The following is a 22917-nucleotide window of genomic DNA, read 5'->3' on the forward strand; positions in this document are numbered from 1 at the left end:
ACTTGATAATACAGATGTTTTCTACTGTGATATCTAGTTCTCTCCAATGGTCTGTTCTTTGATGGAAATCTGCAGCTTTCTCTGTCTTTGATTCATTTTTTTTCTTTTACCTGGGAAGGAAGAAAATGCAGATATCTAAACTGACAATTTCAGCCTGGACTCCTGTTTCATGGACCCAGCCCTTGGGTGATAGAAAGATCTTTAGCCTTTGCACGTAGTACTTCTTCCCTATGAAACAACTGAAGCACAGAGAAGGTGGTTCTTATTGTCTGAGTTCACCCCGTAAGCCAGAAATGGATCTAGAACCCAGGTCCCCTGACTTCCCAATCCCATGCTTTCTTCAAAATTCTCAAGTGTGCCTGACCAGAAGTGGTGCAGTGGGGAGAGCATTGGCCTGGGATGCCGAGGGCCCAGGTTTGAAACTCCGAGGTCGCTGGTTTGAGCGCGGGCTCACTGGCTTGAATGTGAGGTTGCCGGCTTGAGCATGAGATCATAGACATGACCCTGTGGTCACTGCCTTGAGCCCATAGATTGCTGGCTTAAAACCCAAGGTCGCTGGCTTGAGCCCAAGGTTACAGACTTGAGCAAGGGGTCACTAGTTCAGCTGGAGCCCCACAGTCAAAGCACATATGAGAAAGCAATCAATGAGCAACTAAGGTACCATAACTATGAGTTGATATTTCTCATCCCTCTCTGTTCCTGTCGGTCTGTCTCTCACTACAAACAAACAGACAAAGATACAAATCTCAAATGTGCTTGAAAGATACCATGTCCTCTTAAAGGAGTTAATTCATTAAGAAAAACTGAGCAACTTCACACCAGGAGGAAGCTGATGCGCTTAGATTACACTATATTAATTGCTCCCTGGAATTCTCCTGTGAGAGATTATGAATTCACACTGAGCAGCAGTGGCAGGAACTTCTTCCCCATGGCGAGGCTGGCTCTTCTTTTCATTAACACTGCATCATTCTTGACGAGAAAGAGGTTAATAAATGTATCTACCTCTGAGGAAGAGGTCCTGTGGTCTTGTTACTTCTATTAATATTTCCAATTAATATGTTATCTGGAAATAATAAGCAAAAACAGCATTTACTGATTATCATCTGTTGTTTAGAAGATAAACACATAAATGTTAAATGTTACTTCCTCTGAAGACTTGCACACTATCTTAAGCCTATATTTTATTTATAGATTAAGCTCAATAGTCTCTCAATATTCTGAACCAGCTGCCACATTTTCCATCTGTTCTGTAATATCTAATATCCCTTCCATCAAATCATTAAAAAGAGAACAAATCTGGAAACAGAATCTTGAAATTCAACTTGAAAATTCCAAAGCCAAGTCATTATTTTTACTGTGAGAAGGTCTCCCCAGTGACTTTCTTAAATTAGGGCTGTCCTCCCAGAGAATTAAGGGACCACCTTCCACTCAGTGAGATGTTGAGCAGTTCTTACGATTTAGCAGCCCAAACTCATGTTACTTAACTAGCTGAGAACAAAGGTGGTTAAGAAATTTTCCCCATCCCATATCTAATTTTATTTCCTCGACTGAATGAATCAGTAGAAACATTTTAGTTTAATATTGTTGTATTATCTTTTTGCTCCCACTTTAAAACATTCTGTAACTCAGGAATATTTAATGATCCAGGATAACAAGGGCATTGAGGAGAATTTTTATTATATCGGTGACTTTTTAGTCCATAGTTAAAGCATATTTACTGATGGATCCTTAGTGTTATGATGTCTTTTGCCTCAACCAGTGGTTACTCATTGTCACTTTCTCAAGCTGAATGTACATTTCAACATTTCTAAAAGAGGATGGCTTGGGGTAGTTCAGTGTAGACTAAAGCCAACTCACTTTTTGAATGAGGATCTCACCCTTGTTTGAAAATAATGAGCCCTGCAGAGAACATGAGAACTGGTACATGTAATCCTGATACCTGCCTTTGTCTTCTGTTTCCAAGGGGATCATCCAAGATGGGAAAATCATCTTTATGCCCAATGCATACTTAACACAGTGTCCGAACCTGAATCGCAGTAAGTAGCAACTTAAAGCAGTTGTGAATTTTTAATCTTATGTAACTTGTTGATAATATTAAAAGAAACAGGTCAGGAAGGACACCCACACATTATTTACAATGTTGATTGATGAGGTGATAAGGTTAGTGAAATAGAATTTATCTATACTATATACTTCTGTGTCTTTGAATTTCAAAAAGCTTATGTATTATTTATAGAATTGAAATTTGAAGGTAAGAAAAGTTACATTAGCAATCTGGGTTCTGTAGATTGGTATGGAAAGATATGTTTAATATAATTATAAATACTTAAAAAACCTATTTCTTCTTTGAATTATTATTTTTTTCTTTTAGAGAGAGAGGAAGAGACAGGAAGTGAGAGAGATGAGAAGCATCAAGTTGTAATTGCAGCACTTTAGTTGTTCATTGATTGCTTCTCATACGAGCCTTGATCCTGGGGACTCTAGCTGAACCAGTGACCCCTTGCTTAAACCAGCAACCTTTGGGCTCAAGCTAGTGACCATCGGATCATGTCAATGATCCCACTCTCAAGCTGGCGACCCCGCGCTCAAGCTGGCTGAGCCTGCACTCAAGCTGGCAACCTTGGGGTTTTGAACCTGCAATCTCAGCATCCCTGGTTGACGCTCTATACCCTGGGCCACCACTGGTCAGGCTGAATTGTTATTTCTTTAATCTAATTTTTGAGAGTTAGTTTCCAATCTTACTGCTACTTTTTGCATTTTTTATTAATTTTTTTTTCGATTATAGTTTCCATTTACTATTTTGTATTAGCCCTGGCTGGATAGCTCAGCTGGTTCAAGCATTGTCCCAAAGAGTAGAGATTTCCAGTTTGAACCCCAGTCAGGGCACATACAAGAAATAAGCCGATGTCTCTCTCTCTCTCTCTCTTTCGCTAAAATCAATAAGTAAAAATTAAGCCTGAACTGGGGTGGCACAGTGGATTAAACGTCGACCTGGAACACTAAGGTCACTGGTTTGAAACCCTGGGCTTGCCTGGTCAAGGCACATACAGGAATTGATGCTTCCCGCTCCTCCCCCCTTTCTCTCTCTAAGATGAATAAAGACTTAAAATTAAAAAAAAAATTGGTACTAGTTTGAGGTGTACAGCACAGTAGTTAGACAATCGTATACTTTATAAAATCTTCTCCCTGATATTTCCAGTACCCACCTGATACTGTACATGGTTATTACAGTATTTTTTTACTATATTTCCTATGTGGTACTTCATTTAAAAACTATTCTTTAAACTTCTTGACCTGGATTTCAGTTTTCTTTTTCTTCTTCTCTGATAATTTATATGTTCCAGTTATTTGTGAATAAAAATAAGGGCTTAATTTTAAACTTAAAAATGTTATACTGTCTTTCTTTTCACCGAACAGCCCTTTTCTGCCCTGTTTTTTCTTTTTGTCTAGTCATGAAAGGGAAGGATCTACACCTGAACTCCTTTGTGATTTTTATGCCAATTTCAAAGTAATACTTAAACAGAAAAGCAAAAACCCTTATATGTAGCCAAACAAGTACTGTTTTAAAGTTTTGGTTTTTTTAATATAAGTCTGTGTCAACATTTGCTTTATCTTTTCTTTATTGAGCTTGCCCAACTTGTAGTGATTTCTTAAGCCTGGTGCAAGGAATAATGGATTTACAAGAGCTTTTGGCCAAGATGACTGCAAAAGTAGGTATCTAAATTTCATTTGGGATGTTTCATTTCTTTCTCCATGCTACCTGCAATTTAGAGTGATAGGCAATCACGGAAACATTTTAGCCTTGGCATCTGCAATATGTTGCTATGAAAACGATGTATCCTTACTTGAAATAGTGTACTACCTACCTTAAACATAACTATTTCTGTCTTTGTTACTATTAGGCTGTATCAAAATGTTTACTTGAAAAATGTTTGGAAGAGGCAATATGTGTCATGGTTGATTCCCTGGGAGTGGAAAAGAATTTGCCCATTGGCTATTAAACTAGTAACACTGAGATGATAGATGGTCAGAGCCACCGCTGCTCATAAGCGAGTGCATTTCGGAAGAAAAAATAATTGCCAGTAATCAGAAGGGGCAAAATAGCTATTATTAGGAAGAGATTACTGTCACAGCAAGGCATTTTATCACATTTCTAATATATGATTCATTTCAGGACTGGTCCTGAATTAAATAGTGAAAGAGGCAAAGTTTGCCTTTCAGCATCTTTGGCTTTATAATTCTGCATCTTTTTTCTCCTCTCCATCATCCACTTAACAAGAGTCTTCGGAGGACCTGCTAGTTGTTAAGAGCTGTGTCAGGTGCAGAGGAAGCACCAATGAGCAAGACACATTTTCTACCCCAGAGATATTTCTGTTGAGTGGCAGAGCCAAACATGTAAACAGTCCCCACTGTGTAATATACATTCATCACATTTAAATTCCTAATGAGAAGCCCCGAGCTTTGTGGTGAAAGGCACTGAATCCATGTAAAACGTGGCCGATGCTGTTATTATGATACCGATCAACTATGGACACAAGTTCTGGCCCAGGGTGAAGAAAGAATTAGGTTGGGCATAAGAAATGTTACACTCTGTGGAAGGAAGAATTTTAATAACAGTGAAAATGCTACATTTATCTCATTTCACCGGTGGCTAGGACAGCAACCTGCTGTAGGCCTTGACCCCTGAAAGAGAACTGGTGGGTAGGTATTTCGGAGGTAGGGCTGGATTTAGGACCTATAGATTGTGCTGCTGAGGACATGTCTGTTTCAAACTAGGGTTTTGGCCACATCTCCTTTTGTCTAGAAAGGAGAGACAGAGCACTATTCTGAGAGAGACACGGCCTGAGACTCGAGAGCCCAAGGCGTCTGCATTCACTGCAGAGTCCTGTACGGTGGAAATGTGGAGTGAAGGCCATTATTTGCCTTCCCAGCCTGTGGCACGTAGAGGCTTTTATTTCATATTGTGTGGAGCAGCTTGACCTCCATACTGTTAATTATAGTTTAGCTTGCTATCAAAGTTTTGGACCAAGAAATGTGTCGCCCATCTCTGGCAATTGTGATTGTCCCTCCCTGGCTCTGAGGCTGCTTTTTACATTCCCAGTCCTTCCTGTTGCAGGGCCTGGCTTTCTTCTCTTTTTAGTCAAACATTACCCGGGAGGCACATTGCGCTCTGTCCTCAAAACATTATTATGTGAAATGAGCATGTGTGGGACAGAAGGTGTTTAATTGTGGGCAATGGCAAGCAGAAAATAATTTAATCCACCTTCTCAAATCCTTCTCTCGCACTTTGGGAGATTTATGAGTCTGTTTCTTCCAAACCCTGAATAGAATTATTAGAAGACTTGAGCACTGCCATTTTTACTGCATAATTTGGAGTCTATGCTAATCTAGACAAAGGGTTGGCAAACATTGTCTATAAAGGGCCAGCTAGTGAATGTTAGGCTTTTCAGGCCAAGAGGCAAAATTGAGAATATTATATATAATATATATTTATTTTATTTAAATGTAATCATTGAAAATATAACCATTGAAAAATGTAAAAATTATTCTTAACACACAGGCTATATAAAAATAAGTTGTGTGCCAGGTTTGGTTGCATGGGCCTTAGCTTGTCAACCCCTCGTCTGGAGGAAGCTGGAAAGAGACTCATACTCAGTAGCATTTATTGAGCATTTACTATGTGTTATTTACAGTGCTTCAACTTGTGTTATTTTCTGTCACTTTAACCCTCGCAACCATCCTGTGAGCGAGGCCTGATGTATTTAGCCTCCTTTTCAGATGAAGCTACTGAGTTATAAGAAGGTTAAGAAACGTTTTGTTTGTTTGTTTGTTTTTATATATAACTTTCCCCAGGACAGTGGATGGCAGAGCTGTGACCACACCCACATTTGAATGTTGACTCATGCCCGTGAAAGTGTCTAGTTGGGGAAGAGATGATTAGAAAGAGAGGAAAGGGGTATAAGGTGAGCAAGACTGATGGAGAGAGGTGGGGGGATGCTGCAACAGAGGATGGAGCATTAGTGAGAGGAGGAATGAGCAACAGAGAAAGAGGAACAGAGCAGTGCCTGCTCAGATGGTACCTGCAGGGGTGGAGAGTGAGACTAGAGCTTCTAGCAGCTTTTAAAGGGGGAAGGTTAGGGTGAAAACTCTTTTTTTTGTTTTTCGTTGCTGCCCCTTGTTTGCCTTTGAAATACATGAATTTTTCTGTGTCCAGATATGAGTCCTGCCATGATCACTTGGGGCCACCTTCTGTCATATCATCTCCTTAAGGGTTTTCAGGTCAGAGAGACTGCTCAGAATCAAACTGCAAGCACAGGGTAGGCAGGGCGGTTCTCAGGGACTGCAGCCCCTCTAGTCCGTGTGCCAAAGTCTGAACCACAAGGTCTCTCTTCTGTGCCTCGTGCAAGCCTGGTTTCCTTTCTGTTCCACCTTAAACTGAGATTACAGCCCCTTGGAGCTGGGTTTCCTATAAAACACCTGTACAGAGCAGACCCGGTTCTCTAGCTCCTCTTCCCTGCATCCTGTGCAGCCATCCAGGTGGGAGCTCAAGGGCTCACTGGGCTGTCGCAGCTGCCATTTCCTCTTGTAGGAATTGTAAAAATTATTCTTGGTTTTGAAAAGATCCCATGAGATAGGCAAGTGAGATTTGGAAGTCTGGTTCAGTGCATGGCACACAAGGGACATTCAATAGCTGTTGTTAATTATATCGTTACAACTAGGGAAGAAATAGACAACTCTGAGGGAAAGGTGGTCTTTAAGGAAATACTCACCTTTCCCAATGGCTTGTCATCACACAGCCTGGCAGAGGCAGTGAGTTGATGTCAGAGGCCTGGTCTGGATCCAGGTGCCAGGAGGTCTTGGAAAACAGCAGAAAGCCCTCACACTTGAGTTAGATGAGAAACCCTGGACAGGAGATGGTGACCAGAGTCACAGCAAAGCAAACAGATACAGACACCAGATAAGCCCAAGGGTTGGGTCTGCCTAGAAGGACATGCTGTTCCTTTTGTCCTTCCAGGTGTGTGGGGGGTGCTGGGGGGGTGCTGGAGAATGACCGTGCCCTTGTTTGATACAGGGTGGGTCTTGGGGACAGCTTGCTTGCACCTTCAGATGGCAGCAGTCAGGGTATGCAAGAACCCTCTTGAAGAATCCTGGCACTCTGGTAAAATCATATGTTTTCTAAAACAGACAAGGTGCAGGGAAGCTGTCCCCTGCCATTTCCACTGAGGAATCTATTGAGACCACCAGTCCCCTGGCTCACCCTGGAAATTTTCCCAGGTACTCTGGACATTGTGGGAAGCACCACCTTCGGGACCAGGTGCATTGTGGGAGCGTCAGGCTCTGCCCTGCTCTTCAAGCTCAGGAAGAAGAGATGCTGGAGACTGGGAATGTCTTGATTACTTCTCTTTAAATCTTTGACAAATCTATTTATGCAAATCAAGTAGCATTTGGAGTGGCATTTCAGCTTGTAACATATTTAATTTCGAGACTTTCATTGTTTCAAGGAATTCAATAGTGATTTTTCAATTAAGCTTAAAGGTTTAACACGATAGAGGAGTTCTTTTTCCTTTCCATCAAGCAAATGCCAAATAAGTAGTATTTCTAAGGAAGAAGAAAAAGCAATCTACCACATGACTAATGTACTCAGGTCCATTCATTGACCTCTTACTGCGGAAAAGGTTTCTGCTGTCTATCTTTGAATGTGTCAAGTTAAGAATCAATGATTTGGTCCACGGTTGCTTACATAAACACAAGAACAGAAGGTAAAATAGAATAGAGCTGTAGGCTTGAAATGCATGAACAAAGGTAGAGCAGAATAAAGTTGCAGATTTGATACCGTATCTATTTTGGATCTGCAGGCATTCTGGGAGAAAATGGCAGGTAGTGTAGCAACAGCTTTTGAAAATGAATTTGTGTAAATTCAGCATGCTAATATCGGTGACAGAAAATGTAATTCATTTCTTGATTCAGAGTTGTTTTTCTCCTTTATTGTTGCACCAGGATGTAGCAGGGAGAAAAAAGAAGGCGAGATTACATATTAAGTGCCTTTGAAAAATGAGCTTTTTTGCTTTAATATCTCTTTGCCTTTGTGTCTGTTTAATATACTCTTAAGTGACAGAGATGAGGGCTTTTCAATGTTATCAGAAAAGACTCAATATATTAAAAACATAAAAACAAAGTTCAGATAGTAAACAAAGTTAGTCCTGAGAATAGCTTTTATTATATTAAAAACAACACTTTCCTTGGAATTGTTTTATCGTTGAGCATTGCTCAGTCTTGTTGGATATTGTGAGAATTGCTAGTACTACCCTTAGGCAAACTCCTGGATTTTCTGAAACTTGGACATGCACAGAATTGCCTTTTGGGTCATTTAGTCTTTAAGAAGTTTCCTTCTCGGAGTGAAACAGATACTAGAGTTGGTCCAGATTTTCTGAGCGAGACAGACATATTTCCTCCCACAGATACCCTGTTCTGAGCCAGTTCTAGGAGGGATGCAGCTTTAGTTCATCTCTTTCTTGTTCAGTCCTGGCTAGCTGTCAATCACTGCCTTTTTTAGAAACTACTGGGGCTGTAGAATGAAGTAAATGTGCAATGTTGTCACTTCCTTTTTATCTCTTACCTATACATGGTTTTGGTCACTTGACCTCACCAAACTCTTGGAGGTGTATTTTCCTTTGTTTTCTAAAAGAATTCCCAAAGAACTTAACTACCACACAATCTAGAGACTCTATGATTTAGGCTGGAGATTTAAATGTAACCTGAGTTTTTGGAATATAACCTGCATATTAGAATAGTCATAGATAGTAAGCTAATATTTCAGTCATAGTCAATTCTCACTCTCTTCAGGACTGATTATGGTGCATGTGGTTCATCTAGGACCCTGTTTGTTCTTTCCCCTGCCCACTGGCATCACCCACAAAAGGCAGACCAGAAACAAGTTTTCTTGAGATATTCCAAAAGCTTGAAGGAAGAGGATGAAGTAAGTGACAGATGCAAGGTTGGAATTACATATGGAGTCCATTTCCAAAGAGTAGCTCTGTTATAGTTCTTGAGAGGCATGTATATGGAAAGGGACCATAGTTGATGGACAATGATGGTGGGAGCCCTCATTACCCAGGTTCAATGACCATATCTAAAATATTGGCTTGAAATAGTTTTAATTGGATCAAACATTGACTTGGTCTCCTGTGTATGGAAAGATATGCAAGATGCGGAGGTATAGTATGATTGAAAAAAGGAAAAAAGCCTATCTGATGAATTTTTAGGAAGTTATGTTTGCTTTTTCACTCAAGGCAAGGGGAAGCAGGGAAATACTGGCTTGAGGTACTCTTTAACATGGATGCGGCAATAGAGATCACACCAGAGTTCAGTTTCTTGGCATCGTGTTTTTGAAGGTAAACTGGAGTGGGCTGCGTGGGAGGTGATCAGGAGAGAGGATAGGAACCACTTCAGAAGGGGCCACATAGGGAACCTGATAGGGCTGACTTTGGTCAGAAGCAGATGAGGACAGGATAGCCTCAAACATTTGGAGAGACCCAGACTTGCTCAGGATGGCTACAATGTAAAACTGGATGTAACAGGAAAAAGGGAGAGACTTGAGGGCTCAAGCTAAGAAAGACGTGTAAGACATCCAGAGCTAACAACCACAAAGTCTTTCCTTGGAAGATAATAAATGTCCCACTGATGTAGATGTACAAATGAAGACTAGATGACCAGTGATAGCATCACTTGTGAGCACATTCAAGCTGAATAACTCTTTTCAAATCAGAATCTAAGATTCTGTGATTCATGGTACAGTTGGGTGATTAGAAAAACGAAAAAAGTTCTTTTACCAAATCTTGATCTCATCTCTGGGATTGGTTGCCTCTTCTGACCTTCATCTGAACACCATATGGATTCTTGGGATGTTCTGTTTGGAGGATTGTGAGTTGGAGAGAAAGTAGAGCCTTGTATGACTTTCCCTCTTTCTAGCCCCAGCTCTGCAGAATTATTCCTCAGTGAGGAAGTAATGATTTCCCAACTCCTAAATCATGATGCTCTGTATAGTTTGTGAAGAAGACAGAGAGGATGGTGGGAGACGAATGAAAGTGCACTGGAGCTCCTCATTAGATATCCTGTAAACATTGTAATGAGTCCTTGAGAACACATTCATTACGAGTGCTTCCGTGTGGGCTTTGAGCTGAGAGCACATACGTTTCTGAGCAACCAGGAGTTCTCGGAGAGAACAGTTTAATGTCTCATTTGGTGCTCATTAGACCATGGGAGCCAATATGTCTTTAATTTAGAATGATGCCACCTCACGTAAAAGAAAAAAAAAATTCAAAACAAAAAACAGTTCTGACAAAGAATCAGGGAGCTGCTCTGAGCATCTTTTTTATCCTCCTACTGGGATTTTTTTTTTTCTTCCTGTTGCTATTAGCTTTGTTAGAACCATGCAATTGAATTACAGAAATTACACCTACTAACTCTTGTTTGCAGCTAAATTATGCAGAGACAAGACTTAATCAATTGGAAAACTGTCATTGCGAGAAGACCTGTCAAGTGAGCGGACTGCTTTATAGAGACCAAGACTCCTGGGTGGATGGTGATCACTGCAAGAACTGCACGTGCATTGTAAGACTCTTTGTAAAAAATAGAATAAAAATGTCAACGGGGCAGTCTCACTAATGATCATGTAATCTGGTTCTTCAATATATAAATACTTACTCTAAGAAGTATTACCTTTTTACTAAGTACCCATTTAGTAAGCTGTGCAGTTTTGAAGGGAAACTGGAAAAGTGTCATTTTATATGAAAGTACTCGGAAATTAACACCTACTTTCCCTGGACAACATACTGAATTACGATCTAGTATTATTATAGGAAGCTTCCTGTTTGCAGTTTGGATGTTAGAATGGCAGAGAGAGGAAGAACTCCTTTGGTTTTTCAAACAACCTAATTGTCAACTTTTCTCCGTTAGAATAAATTTTAAAAGGGGATTTAATTAGTTTCTACGTGTTTTTATTGTATTTCACAAGGTGTCCATCATCTGTTTCTGAGAACGGCAAGACCGCTTGACTTTCAGGCTGCCCCTCATTGGTATGCACCTACATCTGTTCCAGAGAGTTACGAAGGCCCTCCTCTCAAATTAATATGTAAACCCTGTCCAGCTGAAATTATTTGATACATATCTGAAGAATGCCATTGTTTGTCTGAGGAAATACACAACAGATTGTTAGCGCCTCAACAATGATTGTGAGGGTCCGCCAAAGTGTTATTTATGTTCCTGAAAAAAAAAATTGGCCTTTTGTTTTCGGCCTCATCTGCTTAGCCCACACGGGCAGGTGGAGCGAAGCCAGCGATGTATATCGGAAAAGTAATTGAGGCGGCACGGGTGTATTCAGGCTGGAGAAGATGTTTTATTTGTGGTTCTGGAGCGGACCGGGAATTCCTCACACAGCTTCTCTTTCCCTGATGAAGTTCCTAGGATGAGCTGTGAGCTTTTCCCACAGAGGGAGCTTTCAAGCAGCACTACTGAGATTCCTTCCCCTGTCCTTCCCTCCTCAGAGTGGTACTGTGGAATGCCAGAAGATGTTCTGCCCCCCTCTCAATTGCTCTCCAGACACCCTCCCCGTGCACATTGCTGGCCAGTGCTGTAAGGTCTGCCGACGTAAGTACTGACTGAGGGTCAGAGTGGCCCTCTGTGCTTTGAGATTTTTTTTTCCCTCTACATTTTAAGCCTCAGCTGATTAACACATGATGAAACAAAGCACCAGTCGTTGATGTAATATTAAATGAATGGCAAGGGGAGCTGCTGTATTTTAGTCACCTGTGATGGGGCAGGCACTTTACATAGACTGTTTTAAAATTTTTTCATGCCAACCCTAATTACTTTTCTTTTTCCCATTCTATGTTGAAGGAACTAGTGGTCACAAAGATTCAGCCACTTGTGAAGGTCAAACAGCTGCTAATGGGTGGGGTCAATCTCTGAAAGTCATGACTCCAAAACTCCGTGTGTTTGGTCCCTCCCATCCTGCAGGATCCAGATAAAGGCCAAAGTCAGTGTTTTGACATTCTGAAGTCATGGGATGAATTTCAGTTATAATACTAAAACAATTTCCCTCAAAATTGGACAAGCCAACTTTTCCCTCTGTATTGCAAAGGGCACTGTTTCAAGTGGAACAGTGAAGCAAACACAGAGAGAAGCAGTGAGTAAAAGCTGTCGTTAGGATGCTTGGTGTGTGCCAGTTGCTATGCTCACTGCTTGAATTCTCCTTGCTTACTGAATCCTCACCCTGGGACGGAATCTTAGGCTTAGGGAAGTTAACCTACCAAGGTCACAAGACCAATGAGTGGCAAAGGTGTGAGATGTTAAACTAGTTCTATCTGACTATAAAGCCCCTAGTTTATTTGGGTTTTTTTTAATCAAATCATATCATCTTCTGTAGAAAAGGAGAGATTCGGTTAGAAATGTGGCATCGCATGGATAATTTTCAAGATTAGTTCTCTGTTGCAAAGCACCAACATTATTACTTTTCGCAGGACAGTGGCTTAGCTTATTGTCAAGAACAGCAATGTCACCGAATGTGACAGTGGAAGTGGGGATAGCTGGTCTGGCTACACCTGCCCAAACCTTTATTGAACTCTTTCAAAAAGAACTTTTTAATATTCCTTTTTCTTATGATTGGCATAGCGCACTCATTACTCAGGAGAGTGACCTTGCAGTTATCCAAATGGAAGAAACTTTCTTGTTTCTGTTTCCGAAGCTTGGGAAGTCACATCTGGCAATACAGTTAGCTCAGGTGCCCAGATGTTGAGGTTATAATTTGATGCCATGACTCAAAGACAGTTTTTAGTAGATACAGCTATGTTTTCCAATTTTGATATTATATAACAGTCAGCAGAGGAAGAAGTTGAAAAACTATTGGGAACTCGTATTTAAAAAACATGAGATATTTTAAATTTCTTATTTTGAGTTCCCTGGACAGATCTATAAATGCTGTCTCCTGGAACTTATTGTTTGGACATGGGGTAGATGAGTTTGCTAGCTGTCTTGTGTTTTAATCTTTCGATTTTATAAATGTGAGAACAATGTGTTTATTATATAATGTTCAGAATCCACAGAAGAGAGTAAAGATAAAGAAGGAAAAAAATCTCCCATAATACCACTACTTGGAAACAAACACTCTTGAAAGTTTAGTGGGTTTCATTTTAAAAAATTTTATTTTGTGTACCATTGAGATCTTATTGTGCATATAATTTTTATTTTAATTTATTGACTTACCATTATCATTTAAACATGTTCCCATGTTTTAAAAAACTCCGTAAAACCTCATTTTAGCGAACTTCATAGTGTTTCATTGTTTGGTTATTGCAGAGCTTATTTAACTGATCACTCCCCAAGTGTTGGATATATAGGTTGTTTTCTACTTTCCACTTTGATAAATTACTCTTTAATAACAGGTTTTGTATCGAATACACATTTTTTGGTATTTTATATATTTTTTAAGGTAGCACTCTCCAGAGAATTATAGGCCGAAAGTTTGACATTCTCAAATGATAGAGATCATCAAATAGTTCTCTAACTACTTCTGTACGGTGTAGTCATTCTTATTTATTCTAATTTGTTGAAGAGTTTTAAGTTTTAAAAAAACATTTTAGTAATTTACCTACTTTTGGTAAGATGCTGATATACAGGCTAAACATGTGTTCTGCCTTTGTTTGGAATTCATAGCATTTGATCTAGGCAGCACTCGTTTTCTTTGCAGCTCCAATTGGTAGTTTGATGTGTTCATAGTTTAATAAAATGGTAATGCAGATAATATATGATATTAAGACCACTAAAAAAATTTTAAAAAAATAATACAAAGCACCTCTGGTAATGAAAAGGTTGAGGACCTTTGGCCTAGAGAGTTTGCATTTTTGACTTTTTTTTTGTGTGTGTGACAGAGACAGAGAGAGACAGAGAAAGGGACAGATAGGGACAGACTGGCGGGGGGGGGGAGAGATGAGAAGCATCAATTCTTTGTTGCTGCACCTTAGCTGTTCATTGACCGCTTTCTCATATGTGCCTTGACTGGCGTGCTACAGCAGACTGAGTGACCCCTTGCTCAAGCCAGTGACCTTGCACTCGAGCTGGTGAGCCTTGCTCAAACCAGATGAGTCCGTGCTCCACCCGGTGACCTTGGAGTTTTGAACCTGAGTCCTCTATGTCCCAGTTCGATACTCCATCCACAGTGTCACTGCCTGGCAAGGCTTGACTTGTTTTTAATAGAAATATGCATTAGGCAGTTACTCAGTGCTGGCGCCTGGAGTAGTGAGAAAAGAGCTCTCTCCGCTTCAGAGGGCTCACTTTCAAGTTAGAGGTGTGATTTACAGTGCCCAGAATTGTAAGTGCAATCATGTTAGGTGAGTGGATGGAGTACTGTTCGAGTATAGACTAACAGCTTGTAGAAGGGTGTCTGCTCTATTTAAGGCACCGAATAGAACATATTAGAATCATCTGGTAAACATCTTAAGTTACAGAATTCCAGCAGTAGCACAGAGAAGGGAGAGATGCACTCCATCAGAAACTTGTGTGTGTGCAAGTGTGTATGTTTGCATGTGTATATGTGTGTTAGGAAGATGCAGCGGAAGTAGTAAGCTGAACAAGGTGTTGACAAATAGTTTGCTCTGTGTACCATGTGGACAAGAACACACCTGCCACAGGGAATTGCACATTCAGAATCATGGAAGTGAAGACAGCATTGGTTTTGGTGCTCAAAAGCAAGATTTTAAAGCACAGTTGTGGCGTAATCAAAGAACTGATTTTACAAAGACTGCTCATTGAGAGAGCTGGGGGTGGGTAGGCATGGGATTCAGGAGTATTCCAGGTGGAGGTGGTGAGGCTGGGAGGTAGGTAGTACCTAGAGCAGGGGTCCCCAAACTACGGCCCGCGGGCCACATGCAGCCCCCTGAGGCCATTTATCCGGCCCCCGCGGCACTTCCGGAAGGGGCACCTCTTTCATTGGTGGTCAGTGAGAGGAGCATAGTTCCCATTGAAATACTGGTCAGTTTGTTGATTTAAATTTACTTGTTCTTTATTTTAAATGTTATATTTGTTCCCGTTTTTTTTTTTACTTTAAAATAAGATATGTGCAGTGTGCATAAGGATTTGTTCATAGTTTTTTTTATAGTCCGGCCCTCCAGCGGTCTGAGGGACAGTGAACTGGCCCCCTGTGTAAAAAGTTTGGGGACCCCTGACCTAGAGAGAAGGGAAGGAAGAGATGGATATGAGTGGTAGCTAAGAGACTGGTGAATGCTAGGTATTTTTGCATGAGACAAATGAGTAAAGGACAGAATGTGTGTAGGGGAGAAGTTGCCAGATTTTGAACAAGAGCTGGTGGGGACTCACAGTGTGATTACCAGAAATAAGGTAGGTGGAAGAGGCATTTCAGGGAGCCCTACGTTCTGTTTTGTGTCTTTGAGTTGGAGATGCCTGAGGAACAATCAGTTTGATGTGGGTGTCTTGTTCAGAGGGTTCCAGGTAGTTTCCACTAAATGTCTTTGCTGCAAGCATTTTCACTGTGTAATTACTGAAAGGCAATTTTGCCATGAAAGATAAAAGGATGAAAAATAAAAAGGTACGTTAAAGAGGACATAATAAAACATGAAAAAATTAGTTACAAAATTAAAAAGACTTTCTTGTAAAAAAATTAACATACATTGTCTTTGAAATCTGTCATTCATAGTATTATATATATATAATATAATATATAATATATATAATTTATTTATTTTGGTTGTTGATTTGTTTCCACTTTTGGCATTACAGTTTTTTTTTTCTTTTCACTGAAATTTGTTCCTTCGTTCAGAGAGGTGTCACTTTCCAGATAAAGATTCGATGATTAATGCTCTCGGAGACTGTTGAACGTTAGTAGACACCTTTTCTCTACTTGTCATAGCTTGGTAAGCTTCCAGCTTTGACACGTGGGAGGTGATGATTGAGGTCACCAAAGGATATACCAAGACTAGTGTGTAATCATTTTCTAGTATAAGATGCATTCTGTCTAAGACATACATAGTATAAAAATGGGAATACCGTGAGAACTTTATCAATGGAGAAATGAAATTGACAGCTAGCTTAAATACATTAAGTCAGCTGAAGGTGGGAGATTGGTCAATGGAGCAAAAAAATCAAACTATCAAAAGGTTATTTTATCGCCTGACCTGTGGTGGCACAGTGGATAAAGTGTCGACCTGGAATGCTGAAGTCACTGGCTCAAATATCCAGTCTTGCCTGGTCAAGGCACATAGGAGAAGCAAGTACAAGTTGATGCTTTCTTTCCCCTCTTCTCTCTCTACAATCCATAAATAAAATATATTTTTTAAATGTTATGTTATCTTCTAAAGACAAATTGCCAATGACCAGTTAGGTGGTGAAAATGGCTGCAGCAAAGGTGTTGACAGTGAAACTCCTGGATGTGGTTTGTAGAGGTGGTCCCTGGAGGCAGCTTTATGAATGAGCTCACCGAGGGAGGATGGATATGTGGCTCTTCAGCCTTTCTGATCTGCCTCTCTCCTCTCCTTTAAACCGTAACAGAGTGCTGGCTTTGATAGCCTTGGTAGCTGAGTGCCAGGCGGTGGCTGGAGTATGTGCAGGGGACAAATACCTAAATAAAGACAGAGCAATCCCATTTCCACATCAGACGGGTGCTAAGTCGTACCTGTCAATTGTTTATTCACTGTGAACCCGAATAACAAAAGTGTCCAATCACTGCACTAGAGAAATCAGGTTTAAATTTGAAGGGCCAGATGTCTGTGGGAGCAGAGAGATACAACTGTCTGCCGGTTTCTCTGAATCCCCGGGATGTTTGTTTCTGACATCATGGAGAAGTGTGGGCTGGTGCCGAGTTTCAATTTCACGGTTGGACACTGTGAAATATCCTCGTTTGCATGTCCCCAGTGTGATATGAAGGGCTCCAGGTATCCATTTACATTTCTACTCTTACTGAAAGCTGTTGGATTGGAGTCCCACATGCCCCAGCCAGAGGCACCGGAGCCTGACTCACCTTATGCTTGAATTTCCTCAGGCATCAAAAATAAGCCTTTTGGCTGTAGATCAAGAGGTTGGATAATGAGAACTGATGCTAGGCAGATGGAGGGCAGTGGCCGGGAGGGAGGGGCACTGTCATAGAAGTGGGGTGAGTACGAGAAAGTAAGGGACATTCTTGTGACCTCCCTTGGTAATCCTGAAAGCGGTCCTAAGGGAATTTTATGGAGACTTGATATTGTCATCATAGGCACATCCTGCAACCAGCGAATGGGCTGAGGTGTGTAGTATCTTGTTGATTTCATTCACAGCCCCCAAACACGCTGCTATGGGAGGACATAAAGTTCATTAAACTTTAAATTTTTATGCCAGATTGGTGGATTTGAGGGCTGGATGGGTTCTGATGTGTGTTGTGAATGTAAGCAATAAGACATTCTTAGCTGCAGATAGGAGTTTGGGGATGAGTCTGTTTGAGGAAGAGAGGAGTCAGGCATGTGTCTTAAGAACAGGGGTAGCAAATGTGCTCATACCATTGTGGGGGTGCCAAGAAGGCAAAATAAGGAAGAAAAGTCTAATTCTTTGCTTTCCAGCCTGGGCTAGGAAGCAGATGGCAGATTTAATGGCAGGGCATTTAGCAGAACTGTCACTCTGGAGCGAGCTGTCTTGCCAAGTTGGTGGCAGCTGGGCTGGGGAGTATGGGAGTTTATTAGACAGGAATTCCAGGCTTTGGAAGCTGTGGTCTCTTCATGCCAGTAAACGGGGGAATCCACATCATCATTAGGACCAGTGGGTCATGATTTGTCTAGAAAATTGAAACATAAAAGATGGTCAGGGATATACAGGGGTGGGCAAAAGTAGGTTTACAGTTGCAGTAGTTGAAAGAGTTTATTCTTGTATTATTATTTATTCTTGTATTCTTGCATTCTATGTTTTTTCCATATGAACAACAGTAAACCCTGGAAAACAATAAGCTGGGGGAAAAAGTATATTTACAGTTGTTTGTATGGAAAATAATACAGTAATTAATAAAAAATAATACAAGAATAAACTCTTACGTTTTGTGTACTCACAGCTGTTAACCTACTTTTGCCCATCTGGTGTGTGTGTGTGTGTGTGTGTGTGTGTGTGTGTGTGTGTGTGTGTGTGTGTTTATTTAATGAGGGAATGAGGGGAGTAAGATGCCTACCTAGAAAATTACATTGATTCTATACTTCTTTATTGTCATCATTGTTGTTTTTGTCCTGTAACCCTCGGTATCTGCATTGACTGCTACAGCCATGCTCAGCATAGGGAATGGAGTCAATAATATCAGGATGAGTATGAGTGGGGCCAGGTGAGTACTTGGAGCAACAGGGAGACCACTTTATAAAGTACTTGATTTTCTAACCACTTCACCGTACATCTGAAGCTCACAAAGAATAATATTGAGTGTAAACTGTGATTGAAAAAGAAAAATAAATTTAAAAAATGGCACTGAATAGCAGAAAGAACTCTTATCTGGGAATCAGGAAATTTGACTGGCTTTTACTACCAACAAGAGGCTTATTAATTCTAACATTACTTATTGTTACTCACAATAAGCCAAGAGAAGCCCTGGGCTTGGGGCTGGAGATACAATTATAAATAGACCTAGTCCCTGCCTACTGGCGGTCATAGTTAGCAAGGGAAATGTATAATTAACGGGGCCACTGAGATGAAGTGCGGTGTGTACTGTGTTAGGGCGAGGGGAGGTCCAGGGGACAGTGGAAGCACACGAGGCATTGCACCATTGTTAAAAGTCACGAACGACGTCTTGGGGGAAGTCAGACCTAAGCTGGCTGATGGTATACAGGAGGGGAGGTTGTCAGTGAAGGTGGATGCGGCTGAGTTTTCCTGGAAACAGGACAGTATATGCAAATCCCAGGAGTGAGAGAGAAAGCCTGGCGAGAGCATACGTACGGGTGTGGATGTTTGGGAGGGTGAATGAATGCCGAGGAACTGGTGAGCTATGAAGCTTGAGAGATGAAGAGGAGGCCCATGAGTGGCCTTGCGTGCTGCTTTAAGGAATTGGGACTATATGGAGAGGATTAGTGATCCATAATGATTTTAAAGGAGGGCCTTGTCTTTCCATTTTAAAAATGTCTGACCTTTATATAGGGAAGGACTGAATAAAAACTGAGACCAGAATACAGAAAACAAGTTAGGAAGTCCTGGTATGTTAAACTGGAGGGATGACGTTAGCCTGAATGAGGGCTGTCTGTGGCAGGTGGTGGGGAATGGAGAAAGTAGGCTGACTTGAGTAACTTCAAGAAGTAGCATTGCTAGGATATGGGTACTGATTGGATATGAGGCTGAGCCGGAAGGGAAGGTTAGAAGGATCCCCGGTGGTGGGTTGTGCTGCTCGGGGAGATACTGGGACCATGCGCTGAGAGTGGATTCGGAGTGGAATGGATTTGAGCGAGGTGTGTGTTGCAGCAGGTCAGGTTCTGAGATGTAACAGAATCTGTAATGGAGATTTGTACTTTTTTTTTTTTTTGTATTTTTCTGAAGTTGGAAACGGGGAGGCAGTCAGACAGACAGACTCCCGCATGCGCCTGACCGGGATCCACCAGGGGGCAATGCTTTGCCCATCTGGGGTGTTGCTCTGTTGCATCCAGAGCCATTCTAGCGCCTGAGGCAGAGGCCATAGAGCCATCCTCAGCACCCGGGGCCAACTTTGCTCCAATGGAGCCTTGGCTGCGAGAGGGGAAGAGAGAGACAGAGAGGAAGGAGAGGAGGAGGGGTGGAGAAGCAGATGGGCACTTCTCCTGTGTGCCCTGGCCGGGAATCGAACCTGGGACTCCTTCATGCCAGGCCAACGCTCCACCTCTGAGCCAACCAGCCAGGGCCGGAGATTTGTACTTTATTAGGAAGCTATTGGGATCTCCTGGTGTGGGAGTGAGATGGAGGAGGAAGCAGAATTGAGCAGAAGGAGAGGTTGAACTGCAGCACAGTGACAAGAGATGTCTCAGTAACTCCTCCTGGGAGTTGTGGAGCTGGAAGGATCTTTCAGAGTTATCCTGACTTGGGGCTTGGGGCCAGGAATTTATATTACCTTTATCAATCATTCATTGACCAAAAGGGACTTGACCTTGGGCAGGTGGCTCTCTTCAGTCAAGGGCAAGTCCTAGATCAGTATTTAGCTGGTAGCTGGTAGTTGTCCCAGAAGCTGCAGGCACGTGTCCTTTTGCCATGGAGGGGGATCTGGGTCGCACACCACAGCATCCTCTATGGCAGGGGTCCCCAAACTATGGCCCGCGGGTTGCATGCGGCCCCCTGAGGCCATTTATCCGGCCCGTGCCGCACTTCTGGAAGGGGCACCTCTTTCATTGGTGGTCATTGAGAGGAGCATAGTTCCCATTGAAATACTGGTCAGTTTGTTGATTTAAATTTACTTGTTTTTTATTTTAAATATTATATTTGTTCCTGTTTTGTTTTTTTACTTTAAAATAAGATATGTGCAGTGTGCATAGGGATTTGCTCATAGTTTTTTTTTATAGTCCAGCCCTCCAACGGTCTGAGGGACAATGAACTGGCCCCCTGTGTAAAAAGTTTGGGGACCCCTGCTCTATGGGATCATGATAGTAAGTAAACCAGTAGCTCAGGGCTTTCCTCTTTCTGTGATTAACAAGAGGGAATTGGGCCAGCTGACTGCTAAGGACCTTGTCTACTTGGACATTCCATGAGAGTCATAACATTGTAGAACTAGGAAACTATCCCATTTAATCAACCTGTTTTCAACAGATACAGAAATGGAGGCTGTGAGAAATGAGATGATTTAGGGGATCTGCTTGGCCTCACTCCTTCTCCCAAGGACTAGGGTCAGAAAGGCCCTCATCTGGGGTGGGAGAGGGAGCCATCAGGTCTTTGCTTCCCTGTTCCTGTGGATGGGGCTGGAGAGTTTGTTGGAGACACATTAATGGGTCGTATCGAATTAACATAGTCTGCACTTGCTTAAAAGTGGGTCAGCAAGTTGAGTTGAGGACTAAGTCTTAGTGGAATCTAAATTGAGTGGTGGAACCTCTATTTATACTTGTCTTTTAACTTTTCTACAAGGCCAATCTACTCCACGTCCCTGTTATTCAGCGAAGCTCATCTTTCCAAAGGCAGTCTCTCTAGCATATTGATAAAGTGCTTTAGTGGCTTGACCCATATTTCTCAGTTGTCTCTGGGCTTCTTGGGAACTGAGAGGCTAAGCACCTGCACTTTTCATGATCACAGGGGAGAAAACGGCGTCCTTCTGCATTGTGGCTGAGGTTCTGATGAATGGGACATGTTTGAGTCCCCTCTCACCTGGTCATTCATCTTACAGCCGGAGTGCCTGAGTCAGAGCTATTGCTGTTGTCCTCCCTGCAGACCATAACCACTTCTTTGTTTCAACTTCCAGCCACATCCGCTCACTCTAGTTCCCTCGGCAACTGCAGCACTGAAATAGTTGTCTATCCCTGGTGAGAAGGACTCATGACAAATACGATTATGATGATGGTCTGACTGGGGGATTCAGCAGTTTTCCCCACACTACTTCCGTGTCTGACTCTAGACAAAGAGATTTGTATTGTTTAGAACCAGGGAATCTATGTTCTGTGGAATCTGTTGGAGTTGGATGGCACCTCCGAGGTTATTTTGGGGCATAGCATGACTGTCTGAACCATTTTTCTGTTTTATTACAGCAAAGTGTACCTACGGAGGAAAAGTCCTTGCAGAAGGCCAGAGGATCTTAAGCCAGAACTGCTGGGAATGCCAAGTAGGTTCCAATCTCATGATCCCTGTCACTGTGTGGGGAATTTCCGGTAGATATGTTGGCTTTAGATAGGGTTGTGGAGTGGAGCGTATTTGCCTGAGTGGAGCCCTGAGGAGAAGGACTTGGTGGTGCACTGAAGTCCACAATGGGGAGCTCCCAGCCACTGTCACTGTGTGGTTAGCTTGTGGTCAGCTCTGGGTCAGGCAGCCTTGGAAAAAGCTATTAAGGAAAGAACGTGAGATGGGGAAGAGAGATGGAAGCTAATACGGGTCAGGGAGGTTGGCAGGTGGCTGTGGGAAAGGGTTTTGAGTTGTGTTAGACTCAGTCTGTGATACCAACTGTAGAGAGTGTCACCTCTGCTCCCAAGTATCTGATACTGTGTTAGAAAATACCTCTGTCCTTCTTGAAATAAGATGAGTAGAACCATTGATCTCATTCAGTAATCACTCAAGAAGCATGCATGGAGCCACTGATACATCCCAGGATTGTACAAGAGTGAACAAAACAAAACCCCTGTCTTTGTGGCACTTGCAGTCTAGTGGAGGAGATGGGCAGTAAAAAAATAAACAGATAAATGTACAATATAATGCCAAATTCTATAAACAATATAAACCAGACCAAAAGGATAGAGAGCTCTGGGCTGGGGATGGGTGGTCTGGGAGGGCTGCTCTGGGGAGGTAATATTTGAACAAAGGTGTGATAGCTACCGGGCCTGGGAGTGGAAGAGCAGGTGGGTGGTCTCCAACCCGAACCTGGGACTGGTGCATTACCACATAGGATGTTGGCCGGATTAAATAAGATTAAGCATGTGAAGGACGTGGTAGAGGGCTTGGCATAAAGTGAGTCCTCAGTAAATGTGCACTGTTCTTATTATGCCTCATGGCCTGACAGGTCCTCCCTGAATATAAGACGCAGGTCGTGTTCTCTGTAAATTGTTTCACTTCTAGAGGAGGGAAATGATTTGGATTCTAATTTCTTCTGCCTCTGGGAAAGCGGGGATGACTAAAGGCAATTTTTCCCACTTTGCTGATGACCCCACTATCTGCCACGTATCTGTCACAGCCGGCGACCCCTTTTACTTTTTGATCAGAAGCTGTGGGTTACAATTATAACTTGATCCCTGTTATTGTCAGGAAGGATCAAGGCAGACA

General features: G+C 42.0%; 1 protein-coding gene across 2 annotated transcripts in view; it reads left to right on the top strand.

Annotated features, from left to right (window-relative positions):
* The window catches only part of NELL1 (neural EGFL like 1), an 854093-nt gene that overhangs the window by 165164 nt on the left and 666012 nt on the right, over window positions 1–22917 (top strand). For both annotated transcript variants that reach the window (XM_066251133.1, XM_066251134.1), the window contains exons 6-10: window positions 1964–2036; window positions 3628–3710; window positions 10477–10611; window positions 11544–11646; window positions 21696–21769. In XM_066251133.1, the coding sequence (XP_066107230.1) occupies window positions 1964–2036; window positions 3628–3710; window positions 10477–10611; window positions 11544–11646; window positions 21696–21769 (468 nt within the window). The remainder of the gene's footprint in view (window positions 1–1963; window positions 2037–3627; window positions 3711–10476; window positions 10612–11543; window positions 11647–21695; window positions 21770–22917) is intronic.

Source organism: Saccopteryx bilineata, chromosome 1 (assembly GCF_036850765.1).
Source record: "Saccopteryx bilineata isolate mSacBil1 chromosome 1, mSacBil1_pri_phased_curated, whole genome shotgun sequence".
NCBI lineage: Eukaryota > Metazoa > Chordata > Mammalia > Chiroptera > Emballonuridae > Saccopteryx > Saccopteryx bilineata.